Source organism: Spermophilus citellus, assembly GCF_964194105.1.
Source record: "Spermophilus citellus genome assembly, chromosome: 17".
Classification (NCBI taxonomy): domain Eukaryota; kingdom Metazoa; phylum Chordata; class Mammalia; order Rodentia; family Sciuridae; genus Spermophilus; species Spermophilus citellus.
Window position 1 is genome coordinate 5505899 of NC_138199.1, and position 20239 is coordinate 5526137.

General features: G+C 34.6%; 1 protein-coding gene across 32 annotated transcripts in view; it reads right to left on the reverse strand.

The window, feature by feature from the left end:
• Positions 1-20239, reverse strand: part of NCOR1 (nuclear receptor corepressor 1) — a gene marked incomplete at its 3' end in the record, with an annotated part of 155741 nt that overhangs the window by 81743 nt on the left and 53759 nt on the right. For 23 of the 32 annotated variants that reach the window (XM_081270131.1, XM_081270110.1, XM_081270113.1 and 20 more), the window contains 10 exons: positions 19061-19174; positions 13919-13975; positions 13303-13355; positions 12961-12987; positions 10871-10937; positions 8276-8448; positions 7199-7289; positions 3914-4092; positions 3348-3402; positions 2465-2566 (listed from right to left, as the gene is read on the reverse strand). In XM_081270131.1, coding sequence (XP_081126257.1) covers positions 2465-2566; positions 3348-3402; positions 3914-4092; positions 7199-7289; positions 8276-8448; positions 10871-10937; positions 12961-12987; positions 13303-13355; positions 13919-13975; positions 19061-19174 — 918 coding nt within the window. Of the gene's footprint in view, positions 1-2464; positions 2567-3347; positions 3403-3913; positions 4093-7198; positions 7290-8275; positions 8449-10870; positions 10938-11309; positions 12769-12805; positions 12927-12956; positions 12988-13302; positions 13356-13918; positions 13976-19060; positions 19175-20239 lie in introns of those variants that run through there. The other 9 variants (XM_081270140.1, XM_081270139.1, XM_081270126.1 and 6 more) reach the window with 4 other exon arrangements.

The following is a 20239-nucleotide window of genomic DNA, read 5'->3' on the forward strand; positions in this document are numbered from 1 at the left end:
GTAAAAATTTAAAAGTAAATAGGGGTCAGGCACTGTGGTGCACGCCTGTAATCCCAGAGGCAGGAGATCACAAGTTCAAAGGAAGGCCCTAAGCAACTTAGCAAGGCCCTCTCTCAAAATAAAAAATAAAAAGTGCTGGGGATGGGGTTCAGTGGGTAAGTGTCTTTGGGTTCAATCCCTGGTATTTAAAAAAAAAAAACCAAAAACCTAATAGGGCAGGACTAGATTGCCGAAAGGGATGACCACACCAAACCTGAGCCTATCTGGGAGCAACCATCATAAGGCTCAGCTAAAGTGAGTGTGAATGTGGCAAATCACAGCCCTGCAAATACATTCTGAGGCAGTGCAGAGGCACTAGCACAATACAATATAGGACAAGAAATATGAGAGGGAAATAATAATATGTCTGGAAATTAACAAAGACTAGTGGACCACAGATAGAAGTCAAAATAGTGTCCCAGACAATTTTAGGTTGAAAAATGAATATTTCAGAATAACAGAGACTCCCTCCACCAACTTTCTAATGGAGCTTTCTCCTCCTCATCAGAGGCAACAGGCTACTACATCACTGGCATAAATAGGGTATAATAAGTATCATCTTAGTCCAGTATGTAGGACTGAAAAAATTTCAACAGTAACATAAGTTCTGAAACTAAACAAAAACAAACAACAAAACTAAAAAATAAAATAAAACAAACTGTTTTGTCATTAAGAATAAAGCTACTATTAAAACTGTATAGCTGAACCTTGTCTAAAATGTATATGGTCCCTAGGATGTCTAGCTAAAGAATATATTGACTCCACTTTCTCTGAGGGAAGCAGGAACAAAATCCTGGCAATACTTCCATCTCTGGTGAAACTGTGTTTTTTATCTCACTGCCAATAGTTATTTTGCTCCTCTTCATTTAGTACATCTTTATGGAGCTCTATAATCATCGATATCTCTACCTCTACAGTATTATTACAACCAAACTAAAAGCATGTCCTTTTTTCTCTCTTCTGATCCTTACTAGCCATCCCAAGCAATTTAACTACTTCTCTTTACAACATCTACATGTAAGAGTATACCTGTGGTCTACGGTCGTGGCTCAGCAGTTAGAGAGCTTGCCTAGCATGTATGAGGCACCGAGTTCGATCCTCAGCACCACATAAAAATAAATAAAATAAATATCTACCAAAAACTTAAAACAAATTAAAAAAAAAGTACACCTGTGCTATTACCATTTCCTCACTTCCTAAGAATCTTCTTTGACTCAGTGTAATGCTTCCCCACTCCACTAAAAATATGTCTTACGAGCCATAATTTCTATTCTCCACCCCAGTATTGGGGAGAAAACTCAGGGCTTTGCACATACTGGGCAAAAGCTCTGCCACTGAGCTGTATCCTCAGCCCTTCTCTCTCCTTTCTCTCTCTCTTTCAAATTTTTTTTATGATGAACCTTTACTTTATTTATTTTTATGTGGTGCTGAGGATCGAACCCAGTGCCTCACACACGCTAGGCAACTGCACTATCACTGGGCTACAACCCCAGCCCATCCCTATATATTTTTTTAACCAAAAAAAAAAAAAAACACTGCTTCTGAAGAACATGCAATCACATCTTGGAAAGTGGCAGTGTCCTATGGGAAATAAAACATAAAAAAGGATATAGCTCTGAAAAATTAAGAGAATTGAATCAAAATACTCGAATCTGGTGATCAGAGCTCCCAAGGGAAGGGAGGGGCTAAGACCCTGCCACACTGAAAGAGTGACTGTGTAAGGAAACCAGAAGAGACTTGGAATGCTAACAGTGAGCAGCTGTTAGGGTTCTACACGCAAGTATGCACTGTGACATCCATCTGAATGAGGACAGCAATGGGCATTAGTATAACAGCTCCACTGGCAATGCATACAATAGCTGTGACAGCTGCTAACTGGTTATTTTTGGGAAAGCAGTTTCCAAATGACTGAACTGCAACTTGTGAAAATTTGTATTTGTGAAAAAAATGCCTGATAAAGAGCTTTTAAGGGTTAAACTATCTAAACTTCACAAATAAAGTTAATCTGAAACAAGATCAGTTCCCATGCATTACAGTAAACAATCCTCTACTCTGGTTATCATGTTATCCCTCTCTCCCTTATACTTCCTGTTCCCTTTTCATACAAAAGGACTAGCTAAAGACAGTATATTAGGTAAGGTACTAAAGGTCTCATATTTAATTACATGGATATCATTGATATTGAAATGCATGATTCAGATGAGATAGACATAAAACTTTTCCAATTATCATAATAGATATTTAAAATACATTCAAAATAGTTCAAAATAATTCTAACATTCTGATTAATAAAAACATGAATCTCTAAAGTATATATGCAGTGCAAGGCTCCCGTTATCTCTTTATTTTTTTAGCATATAAATGATTTTTTTGTCTCCATATTTCCATCAATACTGAAATAGCTTCGCATAGTAATGAGACACACCTGATTTCTGCCTCTGCGTTTTCCATAATTCCTTCTCACTAGGGCTTTGTAATTCTCATTTTTCTTGGTTAAATAGTAATATAAAACACAATCAGGAACACTCTGTAATGAAAGTAGTTCATTTTTGAGAATTCAATAAAAGTCTTAAATAAAAAAAATATTTTCAAGGAAAATACTACTATTCTTTAATTTATATTAAGAGAAAATATACATGGCTAGTATTTTAAGGCATATATTAGTGCTCTAAAAATACATTTATTATTTTGATAGTTAACTGTTGACTTAATCCAAATTATGTTAAAAATATGAAAAGCTATCAGAAACATTCAAATATTTTCTTATTAACTAGTAAGTAAATGTCCCTTTAAAGAGTTTGTTCAAGGGGCTGGGGATGTGGCTCAAGCGGTAGCGCGCTCGCCTGGCATGCGTGCGGCCCGGGTTCGATCCTCAGCACCACATACAAAACAAAAGATGTTGTGTCCGCCGAGAACTAAGAAAAAATAAATAAATATTAAAATTCTCTCTCTCTCTCTCTCTGTCCCCCTCTCTCTCACTCTCTCTTTAAAAAAAAAAAAAGAGTTTGTTCAAAAACACTAAAAAATGCAGAGGAAATCAGAACTCAAGCAGTGTAATTATGTGTTTTTAGGGAAATATAAGGTTAACTTTCATTATCCATAAAAATTAGATCTGTGCTTAGCACATCTAATGTAATTTAAATTATTACTTTATATATATTTGTTATAATTATGACATGAGAATCTTTTCTGTATAAAGCCCTTAACAAAAATCAATTCTAGTTAATTACTACTGCTTGTTAGAGCACAAAAATTCCAAAATAACAACATCCACAAACCTATTAACATTCATGCAAACCATTTCTTACCTTCCTTTCCAAGTAGGATGCAATTAGTCCAAAGTTTTTTGGATGCTGGATAAACCTGAGTAAAAAATAAAATAAAAAACAAAACAAAACAAAAACACACACACACACAAACATTTTAACAACTTAAAAAGAAAAAAAACTTGGAAAAAGAAATATTATGTGCAGACTAACTCCTGGTGATTCCTCACTGCAAATTTGAGTAACAATTGCAGAATCATTGGAGATTTAAAGGGCAAAGTTCTGGGAACCATCCATCAGGAAATGATTAGATTGATCTATGGTAGGGCAAAGAAATCTGTACTTTTAAAAAACCATACCCAAAGTGATTTAAATAACACCCAAGTTTGGGAATCTCATAAAATGACTCCCCATCCCTAATTCTTATCTGTTACCTATTTTCCTATCTATGAACCTATGGGAAGATCAATATTTTCTACTTCTCAATAGAATCCATTCCAATGCCAAAATGGGGTCAAGATTTTGTGGAAAAAGTTCAATTTACAAGTAAATGCTAAATACTATTACATATAAGTTTCTACTAGAGAATAATTTAAAATTTAAATTACTTGTCCTTAAAGATCTCCTTCTCGTGGTCAGTCCAAACATTCATAAATTGCCTATCTTTATAAACCTTCATAGGGTCCTCCATAAGCCCATTCATGTTAATGAACTTGACCCGTCTTTGTTCTGCATCAAACATCATAGGTGGGATCACAGAGAGCTGCCGCATTTGTTTCTCATTATTCTGCAAAAAAGAAATGCAGCTTACTTAGAATAAAACTTAAACTAGAAATTTTTAAAGGACCACAAACCAACTCTCCTAATGGTCTGGACAAAAAAAAAAAAAAAAAAATCTCACGTAGTTTAATGACAACAGCAGTATATATCACAGCATCTAATATGATAATTAGTTATAAATCTAGTAAACATTCACTGAACTAATTATAAAAGCAAAGAGTATGTTTTTGTTTTTTTTTCCCCTGGATCATTTTTGGGATTTTTAAATTAATGTTGGGGATCAAGCCCAGAGTTCAGGCATGCTAGGCAAGTACTCTATCACAGAGGTACATCCTTAACCCCATATTTTTTTTTTATAACCAACTACTTTGGTAAGAATTCTTTACTTAAATAAAACTGATACTTGGAAGAGAATGAAATTTTAGTTGTAGAAGATGCAAAATAATGTTAAGTTCATTTAAGTCATGACTTTATGCATTATTAGACTGTATTATATCTTAGAGCACAATGGGAAAATAAGAAACCAGCATCAAAATCTTAAAAATCATCGATCTTAAATCACCTAAACCAACATAAACTCTCTAAAATCATGGGGTACTTTCAATCAGTTCAAACACCAGCATGTCAGACAGATACATTAGCTTGAAGTCCCCTAAACTAATAAACTAGTTTGTAATGATTCTAGATGTTCCCCTAATAGAATCCTTAAATAAAAAAACAAGCAAAGAAACTTAATAAGATTTAGTTATCATTGCAGAAATTATGGCTACAAATTCCAAGGGATGGATGTCATTTCAATCATGCGCTTCAGAGGTGAATTTAAAGCAATAAGTGGCTATGTCTTAAAGCTCCTGAGTATGCTGCTGCAAGAGAAATGAAAAATCTACTTGCCCCAATATTATGCAATATTACATACAATACGTATTTATGGTTTGAGGTAAAATTGTCCAAGGACAAGAAACATGAATGTATTTCAAAAGAAGTATACCTCACTGAGCCTACATAGAGGTAAAGTAGGTTAAAGAGCTCTAGAACACTGTTAGGTGACTCAAAAAAAAGCCTTTCGGAATGGCTAGGACCTCAACATTACATAACAATGCACAGAAATGCTTGAACAAAATCCCACGAAGTGTGGGATTATGTCTTTACAACTGAATATTATAACCGTTCCTAAAAGGTTATAAATAACCAAAAACTATTTTTGATCTGTTCCTTGGGAAAGCAAAATATCAGAAGTGAGAAAAGAGGGAAAAAACACCTGCAAAACCTTGAGTACAACAATATGAAATCTAAATTGGCTCACAGAACTCTTAGATACAGAGTCTTCTACCTCCTTCAGAGCCAGTGTGACAAGAATTCCTTGAAAAAATAACAATTTGTAAGAACATATGATATACTTTTATTTGATCATGAATGTGTAACAGGGTACCATATGAAAATACTGATGGACTCCTTTCACAAATATCAATACAAACTGTATAATAGCTATTTTCTGATCCTGAAAGAAATTTCACAGAAACTGTGTCTGTAAAACAGAATGATAAAAATGAGCACTGTGCTATCTATGCAAAGATAAAATCTGAATAAAATCTTTCTACCTCACTAGTAATTAATTTAACTTCAGGAGATCCAGTAATTGATGATTGAAGAAAAGCTATATTATAAAATCAAAGCCAGCAAAACTCGATAGTGATGGCTTCTGGACCAATCTTTTTTTTTAACATTTTATTTTTTAGTTATAGGTGGGCACAATAGCTTTATTTTATTATTTTGTTTTTTTTATGTGGTACTGAGGATCAAACCCAGCACCTCATGCATGCTAGGCGAGCGTTCTACCACTGAGCCCCAGCCCCAGCCCCTGGACCAATCTTAACAGAGATTTGAACCTAGCTACAGAATACTCAATGTTCAGAGCTGAAATTTATTCTTTTTTTTTTTGGTACCAGGGATTGAACTCAAGGGCACTCGACCACTGAGCCACATCCCTAACAGTGAGTTAGAGTCTCACCGAGTTGCTTAGTGCCTTGCTTTTGCTGAGGTAGACTTTGAATTCTCGATCCTCCTGCCTTAGCCTTCTGAGCCACTGGAATTACAGGTGTGCGCCACCACAACCAGTTCTGAAAATTATTCTTAATCTGCATTTACTAATTAATATACTACTAAATGTGAAACACTGGGAATTCAAAGATGGCCTCAAAGGTATAAAAACTACATTCATGAAAACGATGCTCAAGATGATCATAAATATTAAACAAAAAGATATATACATAATAAAAATTAAGTGAGATTAACTAAATATTGGTTAGTTCTGTTTTGGGGAAGTGAGGAAGCTTAATAAGGGTGGAAATATTCTGTTTGGCCTAATGATATACACTTCAAATGTATACCCTTGTCTCTAATAATTTTTTCATCATTTTATTAATTCTGTTCTTGACTCAGGTAAAAAAAAATGCCTGAGAAACAAAAGTATGCCTTCTCATTGAAAAATTAGTAAAACGACATTCTTGTTCATAAATAAATCCCCATAAGCTCACTTGTCTGCCCTTTCATTTTATGTTCCCTTCCTTGCCTGGGGCTATTTCACCTGCACATAGATGACTCTGATATCTAGCTCTCTCCAATTTAACTCTCTCCCAGGCCCATCTGCCTGGAAAGCACCCTTTGGAGGACATACTATCATCTGCAAAACACATGTTTTTTGTTACTCTAGGAAATACCACCACCAGCTCAAAAGTCTAATCTGGAAACTAGGAGTCCCTTTGTAGTCGTCGTCTTCTTTACCCCACATTCAATACATCCATCTTGTTCATTCTACCTTCTATGACTCTCACCTATTAGTCCCCTCATATATAGACCTACCACTGATCTGTCTCTCTCTAGATCTTACTGCTGTCAAAGGCATCTTTGTAAAATAATACTACGAATTTAACCCTTGTTTAAAACCTTTCAATGATTCGCCATAGACTTTGGAATTGTCCTAGCATCTAAGGTTCCCTCTCTTATATACTTATTTGTATATAATGAATTCATTTACCCCTAGCTTCTGGGCTACAGGGCTGAAATACTTTAATAATTAAAGATTTAACTTGAATTAAATCAATCAGTTTTCTTACCTCCTGCTCAGAGAGACCATCAATAATTTCAGAAATCTCATGTTCACTCCTAGCAATGGTGGCTGAAAGACCAGCGCCCCTCTGCCCAACTCTGAATATGAGAAAGAAATTATATTTAAAAGCCTTTCATAAAGAAGACATATGAATTAAATTAGTATAAATTACTTTTATAAATAGAATTTTTTAAAAAAATTGAAGTTGATTTACTAAAATGCTGAGTAATTTACATTTAAATAATATGTTCAGTCATCTATTAAATTAATAACAAATTTAAGTGCTAAGATTGAAATTTCAAGGTTGTATGTCTACATTCAAATGACAGAACTAGTTATGGGAAATTTGTCTTTTTTTTTTAATACACTACAGCGGAATGCAAGGGAAATTTGTTAAAAAAAAAAACAGTATTAATGATCCTTATTCATTTCAAATAGCAGTCTTTTGTCTGTTTTCTTAAGAACAGGTGTAGACTTAGAAAAATACATTAAACATTTTAACAAGGCAAAACAACATAATCAACATCCCTCACAAAAGTTGATCATAAGGGGCTTACAAGACTCTTAAACAAAACAATGAAGAAGAAAACTGAAACTAAAACCTCTGCAAAATACCTTTCTCTAAAAGTAAAAACAAATCAGAAACTATTTACCAAAATGAAACCATTTCTAACTAGCTATCAATTTAATGCTGTTTGATTATGCTGGTAATTAATAAGGGACTTGTAGTTCTATTTTTATTAACTGTCATTTTCAAAGAAATTAATATTTTCAAGAACTAAAGAATTAATTCCCAAACAGTCACTCATATTAGATTCAAAACAGTGATTAAACATTGGGCTGGAGATGTAGCTCACTGGTAAAGTGCTTGCCCTGGATTAAACCTCCAGCACCAGGGGGAAAACAATTAAATTCACTAACACAAACTCTATTGGTTGGTTGGTAATTAAGTTTTACATTCAACATAAAGTTCCTTGTGAACTTTCTTATTGATCAGATTAAGCAAATACTAAGTATTGTCAAAGAGCAAGTGTGATCTGAAGGAAAACATCACAACCATTAAATATCTAAAACAACTACTTACCGCTGAAATCTTTCTTGCTGTTCTCTTTGTTTTCGAATTTCTGGAAACTGCTTTTCATAGTACTCTCTTGTTTTGCTTTCTTTAGCTTTCCTCCGGGGATTGTTTTCTATTCTGTCCACTTTTTTCTCCCATGCTTCCATGAGCTGATCATAACGTTGGCAGATTTTTTGTTCCTAATAAACACCCGCAGCCAATTAATAATTAAACTAAACTCTATGACACTGACAAACCTAATACTTTAAAATAAATTCTATTTCCTAAGGTTAAGTCCAAATTACAGTGACCTTTTTACAGTGACCTATGGCTCAATTGTGAATGAGAAGCTGTCTTTGATCTGAAAGCAGAGAAAGGGAGTCCTGTTTCCTACTGAAGATCAACATATATGGCATACGTTGCCTGGAATTTTGAGTAAACATTAAAAAGACTACACAAATCAATAAACTAATTGATAACCTACTACTAGTAGCTGACCAGCTATTTTTTTTTCTGATAACATGTCTTCATTGTCAAAACAAAAAAGAAGTAAAATCAGAAACATGTAAATAGTTCTAACCTGTTCATAACCTGACCAATCACCCAAAGGCAACCATATTAATATTTTGTTGTTTTTCTTCCGATCTGTCAGAGAAAACAAGCATATTTAACTGTTCTTCTAGTGTTACAAGTTTGTGGTTGTTTGTACTTTTTTGCTATTATAAATACATGCTACATAAACATTTTTAAAAGAATGGGGAAGGCAGAAATTGGTCATACTTTATCAAAAAAGAAATCCATTGAAATACGTAAAATTGAGAGTTAAATAAATGAATTATGATTCCATTTTCTAGAAAAGAGACGACAGAAGAGCCTCCCATTGTGGACACAGAACTGCATACACATCTGACAACACATGGATAGAGAAAAGCGAGAACGGGCTGAGAAAAAACTGGTAATGTCGGTCATCTCAAGAAACAGGCACTGGAGAAGAGAATATTTCTTTCTCATACCCCATTCCAAACCACAACCCCCACCATCCCAAATCATTCTTTTAAATTACTATCTGTGTTTCTATACTTCAGCTTTTCTTCATCTCTATTGCTACCTCCTTAATCCAGGTCACCAGATTAAAACTGCCTCTAATCATCTTCCATGCACTTTTTTTTTTTTTTAATGCAACACTGGGGATTGAATCCAGGACCTTTCACATATAAGGCAAGCCCTCTACTACATCTCTAGTCCTTCCATGCTCTCTTAATGTGGCCATATGTAAATTCTTAAAATACAACTTGAACACTATACCTCCTCACTGTAGAATTCATCAGGATCTGATGTAGTCTTCTAGGTAACCTACAAGATAGTATATGACCGGCCCTGGCTTCCCTCAGCAGTCCCATTTCTCACCACACCCCCACCCACCAGCTCAGTCTACACTCCAGGTAGCTCTGAGCCTACCATACTAAGTCCTATTTCCCTTAATCATTCCCTCAGAGTATTGGTTTTCCTATGTAATGTTGTTGCCTGTTTCACATCAGGTGTTCCCTCTTAAATGCTCTCAAAGTAATCTGTACGTGCAGGATCACAGTATGATCACAATACTAAACCTGCCTGCTAATGTATCTGCTCCCTAAAGCTGAAGCGATATGATTGTCTTGCTCACAACTGTAGAATAATATGAGACACAGTATACAGCCAATAAATATTTATTAAGCAAATTAGTGAACACATAAACTTTATAATTATTCTGTGAAGTCTATGCTCCTATAACTGTATCACCAAAGAGCTGATTTAGCAAGTACCACAATAACAACAGAATGACTGGACAGAAAAAAAACACATGAACTAATTTCTTACTTAGTATTTGTATGTTCTTGGCAAAACAAAAACTCAAGACCCGTAATGTAAGACAGTATCTGAAGGCCTAGCCTGGCAAATTAGAACATCAAAAGAACATTTTACATCAAATAAAAGCTTCTGTGTCTTGAGCCTTACAACTCATTAAATTGTCAGGTGATTAAGTGTAAGGTACAAAGCTCATTTCTGATGTGGATTTAAAGAGTTTATTAAAAATCTAAATTTAAATATATCAACAGTTTATCTGTAAATTAGTAATGAATATATATGAAAATAATAATATAAGCATGTATTTTTATAACTTAACTTTTATGATTATAACCATAAAACTTTCAGAAGGCAAGCCATATAATTAAATATAAGAAACCATTTGAATTTGAAAAAGCTGAACCCTTGCTGACCCAGTTTCAAGAAAAAATAACAATGTCTAATTGGCATGACTAAAACTTACCCACATTTGTATGAGGCTTAAGTGACTAATGTAGATCATCCTATTTATCTTTTGTGGTTTTTTTTTTTTTAACTACTCACCATTTTCTTTCTTTTGGCTAGATGAAAATGTTACACATGGATGACCAATGAAATTAATTTGATAATGATATTAAGTGTGGTATTAAAAACTAGAATTAGATTTATATTTAAGTCACATGTTCAGTTACTTTTAAAAATCAGCATTTGTTGTCATTAACAATGGAAAACTGAATGCCTGAATGAGCATGAATGGGAAAGCTGTACAAATTTCAGTTAACAAGGATAGGACCTCACCCTTTGTTTTCTTGCATGATTTCTTCTTTTAAAAAATAAAATGAGTTTTTTCCTCATCACCTGGTTTCTAGAAGAGAAAAATATGGTTGCATGACATTACGAAAAAGCACAATTTAAGGATGATTTCACTTTTTTTTTTTTTTTCCAGACACACTGGAAAACAACAGGTAAAGATCACTTAAGAATTTATGATGCAATTAAAGTTAATGCTAATTTTTTCACCCTGCAAAATAAGACTTTATAATTTTTGCAATAATTGGAACTAAAATTCTTCCCATTCTACACCAAGATGACATAGTTAATTTTCAATTATTACATCCAATAATAAGGCATATAATTTATTTTTAAATTACAATTACATTTACTGGTTCTTCTTAAGAACTCTGGTGATAAATACATTTTGGAGGTAAAAGGGAAGCTTTTACAGGTACCTCCCTACCTCAGATACAGGACTGGCCTCCTTCCAGTGAGAATTTATACCAATATATTTACAGAGAGGTGGTTTCTGCTTTAAACAGAAGATTTTCTTCTCTCAAAGAAATGACACAAGCCACTCTAAGAAGTAATGGAGGGTGATGTGACAAGACAGGAAGATTTCTCCTATATCATAATGTAACAATTTCACTTTTTAAATTGGAAGCATTGTGACCTTCAAAAACAATGACATGCAGGTTCAAATATAAATATTTATACCCCACCTACTTCCAGAAAGGATTTCAAGCTGATTATTCAAATATAAATACAAAGCCAAGGCAAGTAGAAGTAATTTTTTGGATTATCTGCCACTCGGGACTAACAGTGACACTGGCTCCACTCAAATAAGCATGGACAATCAGGAGCTGGCTATATGAAAAAGTAGCCAAGAGATGAAAAGAATTATTAAAAGGTACATTTGCTATTTCATACAAAGCAAATGACGGTGATGAAAAAAACAGCTACTGAACGATTTATATGGATGCATGCAGCTGAGTAAATATTTCTAAAGGTGACACAAGTGGCAGCATTACCATAGATATATTCAATTTGCTCTAACTGTAATTATGTGCAACTTAAAAGCAATGGCAATCAATAAATACATTTTAAAATGTTTCCTAAGAATTTAAACCAAGTCAGTCAGTCAATAACCCATTTCAGGACAGTGTGATAATCATTAAATAGGCAACAATTCAAAGACAGAGCTGCTCTCCAGCTCATATTGAGGGGAAAAGACAGAACACAAATATATCTGAAGCTTTGTGGGGGGAAAAGTCAATAAAAGTAGCCTACTAGATTTTACCTCCTATTCTTCTCTTAAAGATGTTAAAACAGCCAAACAGTTCCAAACAATATATGTTAAGTTTTGCCTAATCTACTTCTACAGGTTCTCAAGACCATAGCAGCATCTCACAGAAAAATTCATAAGTATATGACTTTCATTATGAACACTTAACAAAAGTTAAAATTATTCAAATTTAAATGGTTTTCATGCATACTACCATGCAAATTATATTTGCCACCAGTTCTGCAAAGTAGTCAACTATTGCACACACTCTCAGAAATTAAAAAAAGAAAAAAATATATATAAATAGCAATGTGCTCATATACTAGTAAATAATTATAATATTCTGATTATACTTAATAAAACATATAAAGTAGAAATATCAACATTTTTGTCACAAACTAAGAATAAGTCACCTAAAATGCTCTTCAAGTATGATAATTTAAAAAAATAATAAAGATACCTATCTAGCTTCCTATCTTACTTCAATCAGATCAAGAAATTAAGATTTTCTTTTCACTTATTTTCTTATTCCAAGATCTGCATCCATAAAGGCCTGGTACTCAGATGAGCAAGGCTAAGCAAACTACATTCTGGAGCAGACTCCTCACCCACATGAGGTGACTGAGCGCTTCCAAGGCACCAGGACATTAAATGGCAGAAGGGTCTACAAATACCGTCATTAGCAAGAGTCATGGAAGGGATTTCCCTAGAATAGGATTTTGAATAATGATAAAATGATCCGTGGCACTTCTACTTTGCAATGGCAGATGTGGCTTGGTGGGGGACGGTGTCATCACTAGTCTTAAATGAAAAAGCTTCATTATCTTACTTCATCATGCGCCTTGCAGGTACTCCACTGAAAAAAAGACAAAACAGGAGGCAAAAAATTCAAGCCTCAAGGTAAGCCATTTCAATGTTAAGTATCCACCTTTTTTACTAGCAGATTATAAAACCAGCTAGTTTTATGCAATAATTTATTTCATTTTTTGGCCTCGGAAACTCAAAGTTGTTACCCCAACCCCCAAGAAGCCAGAGGAAGATAACATAGCAAATTACACAAATCTAAAACATACCTACACTATGTAATAATGTCAGCGGATAACATAAAAATGATTTTTTAATAGAATATATGGTTTTTAACTGAAGAACTCCAAAGATGATAAATACTTACGTCTTGATGTTCTCATGGTACACCTTTGTATCTGATGGCTGGTTATAGAGTGGCTATAAAATAAATCAAATATTTACGTATAAAATGTTGTACATATGTCTAGGAAGAGACAAAGAAACAATATTTTAATATAAGCCTAGGTCAAGTACTAATGGGTATATACCATAACATGACCTACTGAATCATCCAGACAACTGGATTCCCTGAATTACCCCAACTCCTAAAAACAGCACTTCTGTAACAAAGTCTACAAACCCCAATATATCCTATAATAAATAAGTCTATTCATAGATATTTTTTCTTTCAAAGGCAAAGGAAAATTAAAATACTGCCTTAATCTTAACAATAAAATTCAAAGAGTTTTCTATTTCTTTATTTTTCCTCCTGCTACCTGAATGATTAAGTGGTTGCTTAGACAGAAACATACTCAGAAATATGCTTCTGCAAAGAGAACCAAGTTCATTCACTATCACTTGAAATTTACATCCCTACCACCCTGCCTACCTACATCCCACTTATCTCAAAATAAATGGTTTATATCCTGTTACATCACAAGAAAAGTTACTTTTTAAAAACCCCACAAAGTTCTGGAAATAAAAAAAAGTAAATTGCTTACCAGTTCAACTTTTGGGCCAAGACCTTCAAAAATTTTATGAGCTTCTTCTGCTTTTTTCTGGAGATAAAGACATTGTTATATGAAACAATTAAAAATCATATTAGCCAAGAGCAAAATCACTACCTATTTCAAAATATATATCTCAGGCCAGGCATGTTCACACATGCATATAATGCCAATGCATCAGGTGGTTGAAGCAGGAGGATTGCAAGTTTGCTGCCATCCTCAGCAACTTGGTGAGACCCTGTCTAAAAAAAAAAAAAAAAAACTCAAATTATCTAAGACTAATCTATAGCTCAACTTATTCTACCTTCCAAATATTCTTCTTTTATATTATGGGCTAAAATCTTCTCTAATTTTATTTTCATAGCTCCCCTTACTAAATTCAGTCAAAGCTGATTATGTATAGTGAAAGTGATGCCTAATATGTAAGCAAGTTCTTTTGTTTGTTATTTTGTTATTGTTGTAGGGATCGAACCCAGGGCTTTGTGCATGCAAGACAAGCACTCTACCAACTGAGCTATATCTCCAGCCCAAGCAAGTTCTTATAAGCAAATAAATATTAAGAATCTAGAGAGATGGGATGAAGATTCACTACTGTAAATAAACCCCCCAAAACATTCTAAATATTTTAACACATTCTATCTTTTAACAAAACTTTAAATCATAAAATACCATAAAGTGGCCAATATTTGCTGTGGCAAACCCAAGTGATCTCTGAATTAAAAGTATATAATGAACTAATTTTCTAGTTATAAGCAAACCGTAATAGCTCAACAACAAAGAAAACAGCTATTTTGATACTAATAGTAAGTAAATATTGAATTTTATATTTAACACACCATTTTTAAAAGTAACACAATCTAAAGTACTACCTAACCTATCAATAGTTTGGCAAAAAAACTTAAAAACCCTAGCATTTCCACATTGCATTTTTCATTCTAAGTCTACAGATCTAAGTTATTAATTCTTCAAACATATGTTGAGTATGTTCTATGTGCCAGGCACTTGCTAGACACTAAAAAAACAGAATAAGATATCATTCCAAGTGCAGGAGAGTGAGGGGCCCTGAAATTTTTCATTGAGATGATATTTGAACTGTGTCTTGGGGTCTGAGTGGGTTCCACTGACATGAAAGGCAAAACACTGGACTGTCTGAAGGCACACAGTGGGGTAAAGGTGCTAACAACATCAAGGGAACATCCAAAACCTGTTCTGGTAGGATATTATTAAGGAAGGAGTGTCAGGGCAAAGGCCAGACAAGTAGACATGTAACTACTGATAAATAAAATTTGGGCTATTGTGTAGAAAGTGGGAAATAATCAAAAGGTTTCATTTGAGCTGGGCACAATCCTGTAATCCCAGCAACTTGGGTGGTTCATTCCGAAGGATCACAAGTTTGAGACCAGCCTGGGCAACTTAGCAAGACTATGTTTCAAGATAAAATAAAAAGTGCTAGGGATATAGCTCAGTTCCAGAGTACTTGCATAGCATGTGTGGAGCCCTGGATTCGATACCAAAAATCCCAAAAGAGCAAAATAAGTTTTGTTTAAACAATCATGTTACAGGCAACGGTTATGAAAGTTGACTTAGAAAGAAAAAAGACTGAAGGAAGGAGACTCAATAATTATGTGAGATGAAAGCTCAAGTTAAGCTAATAGCAAAGCAGGTGCAGTGATGCAAGTGACCAGATTCATGGTTGGGAGGTAGGACTGATATTCTTAAGTGACTGGTTATACATACACAAGTGAAAAAGGGAGAGAAAAAGTCAGTTCCTAAGAAACTGGCCTGAGGAGGTTGCTTCCCTTAAGCATACTTCTCTGTAAACACCTTCCTTTCTTCTACTATCATATACTTTTATAAACTCTACAGTCAAAATATAAACAAATATTTTTGAAAACTTCTCTCAAATATGTGTCATTATTCTGAAATCAGAGCACTTACAAATATTTTTTGAAACCTACAAATGAGTAGGGAAATAGCAAATCAAAGTGTTAAAAATAGTACAGGAGAATATTCTGTTTGGAAACTAAACAAACTTAGTCTGAAAATTAAATCAAATGGAATCAACTTCTCTCAGGAAGCCATCTTTAAAATTAACATTCTCTTTTGGATAGTTTTCTTCTTCCCACTAAGTTTTAAATGAAAGAACAATTTCCTAAACATGATAATGGTTGACATCTCTTTAAGATACACTCAGCTTAATTCCAACCAGCAAAGACTACTGCTACACAAGGAATGAGAGATGTGCTTTCATCGTTGTTCCATCTATCTTTGCTGATGGTATCAAAACAGATAAGGTTATTTAAAAAAAAAATGTTGCACAGGCAGCGGAGACCTTATAAAAGGCAGCAAGGTAAGGCAGAAAGCACTGGAAAGTGAGCAGGGAGAAATTCAGTGTTCTACATCCAGCTTAGCTCTTCTCTCTTTCCCTCCAGGAGCCCCCACTTTGATTCTAGAACTACAGAGGTACAACTACAGCAAATGACTAGTAGCAAGGTATATTTAGGAAAGCATATGAGGGTCAGGGATGTAGTTCAGTGATAGTGCACTTGCCTAGCATGGAAGAGGCCCTGAGTTCAGCCCCCAACAGAAGGGGTGAAGAAGGAAGAAAAAATTAAAAAGATGACTTCCACAATTTCTATGAGTTAAAAATATAAGATTTCAAATTTTTTGTTCTTTATAGCACAAATATATCAAAATATAAATGCTAAAACTGAAAGAAGAGGCCTGAAAGGAGTTTTCAAGTTTTGCTAATGGGCATTAAGAAACATTATTACGCTATCTAATGAAGGCATCTATAAGTATCACATCTTCTTCAGATAGTTTTCAGTCCATATTCCAATGAAGCAAACACAGAATTCACTAATCTTGAAATTGTTTAAGACAAGGCCTGTTTAAAGAACTCAACCAACCAGTAAACATACTGAGCTGAATCTATTTGAAAATTAACTTGTTTTAAGAAAGGTCAACATTTGCCGGATATGGTGGTGCACACCTGTAATCCCAGCAGCTTGGGAGGCTGAGGCAGGAGGACCTCGAGTTCAACAGTGAGGCCCTCAGCAATTTAATGAGACCCTGTCTCTAAAAAAAAAAAAAAAAAAGGGTTGGCTCAGTGTTAGTTAAGCGCCTCTGAGTTCAAGCCCTGTCACGTGTGTGCACGTGTGGGGGAGGGAGTAAGTCAACATTTTATAAAATGTTTTATACTAAATTATAAATTTCCATTCAGCTCTAATTCTTATTTACTTTACCCCCGAGGTCACAAACTGACAGTGAAGCCCATCAGCCCATTAGAGTGTTCTGTAGTTATACACAGTATTTCTTAAACACCAGGAGATATCACATAAGACCCCTTATTTCTGATTTCTTTTAAGTAAGAAGGCAACTGTGTACACTGGACACCCCCACCCCCGACACGGCACGTTCATCACTCACTTCCCTTACTGCCTTCTACCTTCACTGGATTTATCTTCATGTATTGCTCCAGCTATTCAATAAAATGGACCAATATTGAGCTCAGCAAGAAACTAATATTACTTATCTACATTTAACCTGCCTATAACACTAACGATATGTAAGTATTTATAACTGATGACTCAATTATTTACCTGTACATACAAACATATCTGAGCCCAAGATCATATCTATAAATGTTTATTGAATTACTAATTCCTTCCTTCCTCCCTCCCTCCCTCCCTGCCTGTGGTGCTATGGATGGAAACCATGACTTTGTATATGCAAGGGGCAAACAGTCTATTACTAAGCTGAATGCAGAGCCAACAGGTACTTTTCCTTCTTTCCTTCCCTCCCTTCCTTTCTCCCTTCCTCCCCATTGTGGGGCTTCACAAAAGCTAGGCAAGCACTCTAACACTAAGCTACATCCACAGCTGTTTTTCTTTAAATTGTGAGACAGGGTCTCACTAAATTGCCCATGCTGGCCTCAAACTTCTGATCCTCCTACCTCCCAAGTCCCTGGGTTTACAGGTCTGCCTGATGGCGCCCAATTCTAACAGTCACTGTTCTTAAACTCAAATTTTCTTTAAGATGTGGCTATTGGGGCTGGGATTGTGGTTCCGTGGTAGAGAGCTTGCCTTGCATTCTAGAAGCACTGGGTTCATTCCCCAGCACCACATTAAAAAAACTAAATAAACAGAATAAAGGTATTGTGTCCATTTACAACTAAAAATAATTTAAAAAAAATATCTGGCTATTATAATGTTATAGGCTCTCGGCATACAACAGATTGATCAATCAATTCACTACAAAGCAAATAGTCTGAAACAATCTCAACTTTTACTGTAAGATCAACTTTCAGCTAAGAAGCCTGTTTTCTTCCATGGTAAAGCCTGTTAACATTTTTTTGTATTGAGAACTTCTGGAAGTCACAATTTATCAGCTTTGATAGAATGTTTTCTTTATATTGAGGTGAAATCAGTTTCCCTTTAACTGCTAGTTTCTAGACAAGGTTCTGGCCCAAAATTGATTTTGTCATACAAAAATGATTTATAGAATTGAGGCCTAGCTTTCTTAAATCCATGACATTTTTAATTAAGAATACAAAAAGAACTGTTTAAATAAATTTTAAAAATAAAGTCTACTTAAAGGTCAAAGTCAATCTTAAACTTTAAAACTGAAGTTTAACAAAGCCTATTTATGAATCCTGAAGGTGATAATGAAGTTCATTTCCATATCCAAGGCCTATCTGTACTGAAATATTATCAAGATTTGGTATTAACTACCATTTCAGAAGTGAAAAACAGGCTGGGGTTGTGGCTCAAAGGTACAGCACTCACCTACTAAATGTGAGGCCCTGGGTTCGATCCTCAACAAATGAATAAATAAAATAAAAGGTATTGTGTCCAACTAAAAACTAATTATTAAAAAAGAAAAAGAAGTGAAAAACAACCTACAGAAAAGCTGTTATATATTAAATATAATCAAATTTGCTTGTTGGTACTTACATAATAGGACAAACTTTGCTGATAAAATTCTACTCATTAAAAAGTATATCTACAATATATAATGTAAAATAGAAATAGGATTTTAATATAATGAAAATTGTAATGGAACAAATTCAAAAACAGAAAAGGCACAGTCAAGGGTGCATAAAGGCCTGTGCTATCAGAGACAGCATAAGCTTACCCGATTCTCATCGTAAATAATTTGGACAATACTGCGGTGTTTCTGTTCCACAGGAGGAGGGGACACAGGCTTTTCAGGCTCAGGAGGTTTAGCTGCTTCTTCTTCGAGCTGTTGCTAAGAGACCCAGAAAGGAAGAGTCAGACATCTGCTGCATGTCACCTCAACCAGTAATTAACCACCGGAGATTACATATGCTACTGAGCATTGCTTACTGATTCTGTAGGATAGCCATTTAATCTATGAAGGTCTCATGGACCAAATTCAAAGATAATCAGATTTGTTTTAACTAATAATTAAACAACATAAATCACCCTAAGATAGACAGATATGAAACTAAGGAGAAACATAATTTTGATAAATTAAAGCAAACCATTAAGAGAAATTAATACTGATGAAGGTAACCTAGGTACCTCTATCTCAAGACCTTTTGAAGGCACTGGAAAAACTGTATTATAGACACACAGTATATATAAGATCTGGTGGAAATAATATGGTAGAAAAGAGATTGAGGGTTAATCCTTAACTTAGTACAACTATGGCATCCCTGGACCCTTCTTTAAAAAAAAAAAAAATTTTATTAGTTGTTGAATCTTTATTTACATGCGGTGCTGAGAACTGAACCCAGTGCCTCACACATGCTAGGTAAGCAATCAACCACTGAACCACAACCCTGAATCACTATATTTTATAGTGCTCCAGTCGAGAGGCACTGGACTGCTGACATGAGCAGTTACAAAGCAGAAATCTTTTACTTTATTATTGTCTCAGTTTAAGCCTCTGAGTCTCCCTATATGTGGTGTGATTTTAGTAACTCTTCTGGGTTCTTGCCCCAATCTTTTTTTTTTTTTTAATATTTTTAGTTGTAGATGGACATAATACCTTTATTTAATTTATTTATTTTTATGCGGTGCTGAGGATTGAACCCAGTGCCTCACACATGCTAGGCAAGTGCTCTACCACCGAGTTACAGCCCTAGCCCTCTTGCTCCAATCTTAAGCCAATATCTAGACGACTCACATGTATAGTAGGGGTAGGGATACAACCTAATCATATAGCTTTCCAAAGGGATTAAATGACTCATATATAAAGCATAATACAACTGTAAATATTTGGTAAATATTACTTATTAGTGAAGCAGGAACTTGTCTGCTTTACCCAATTTTTTTCAAACAGCACACA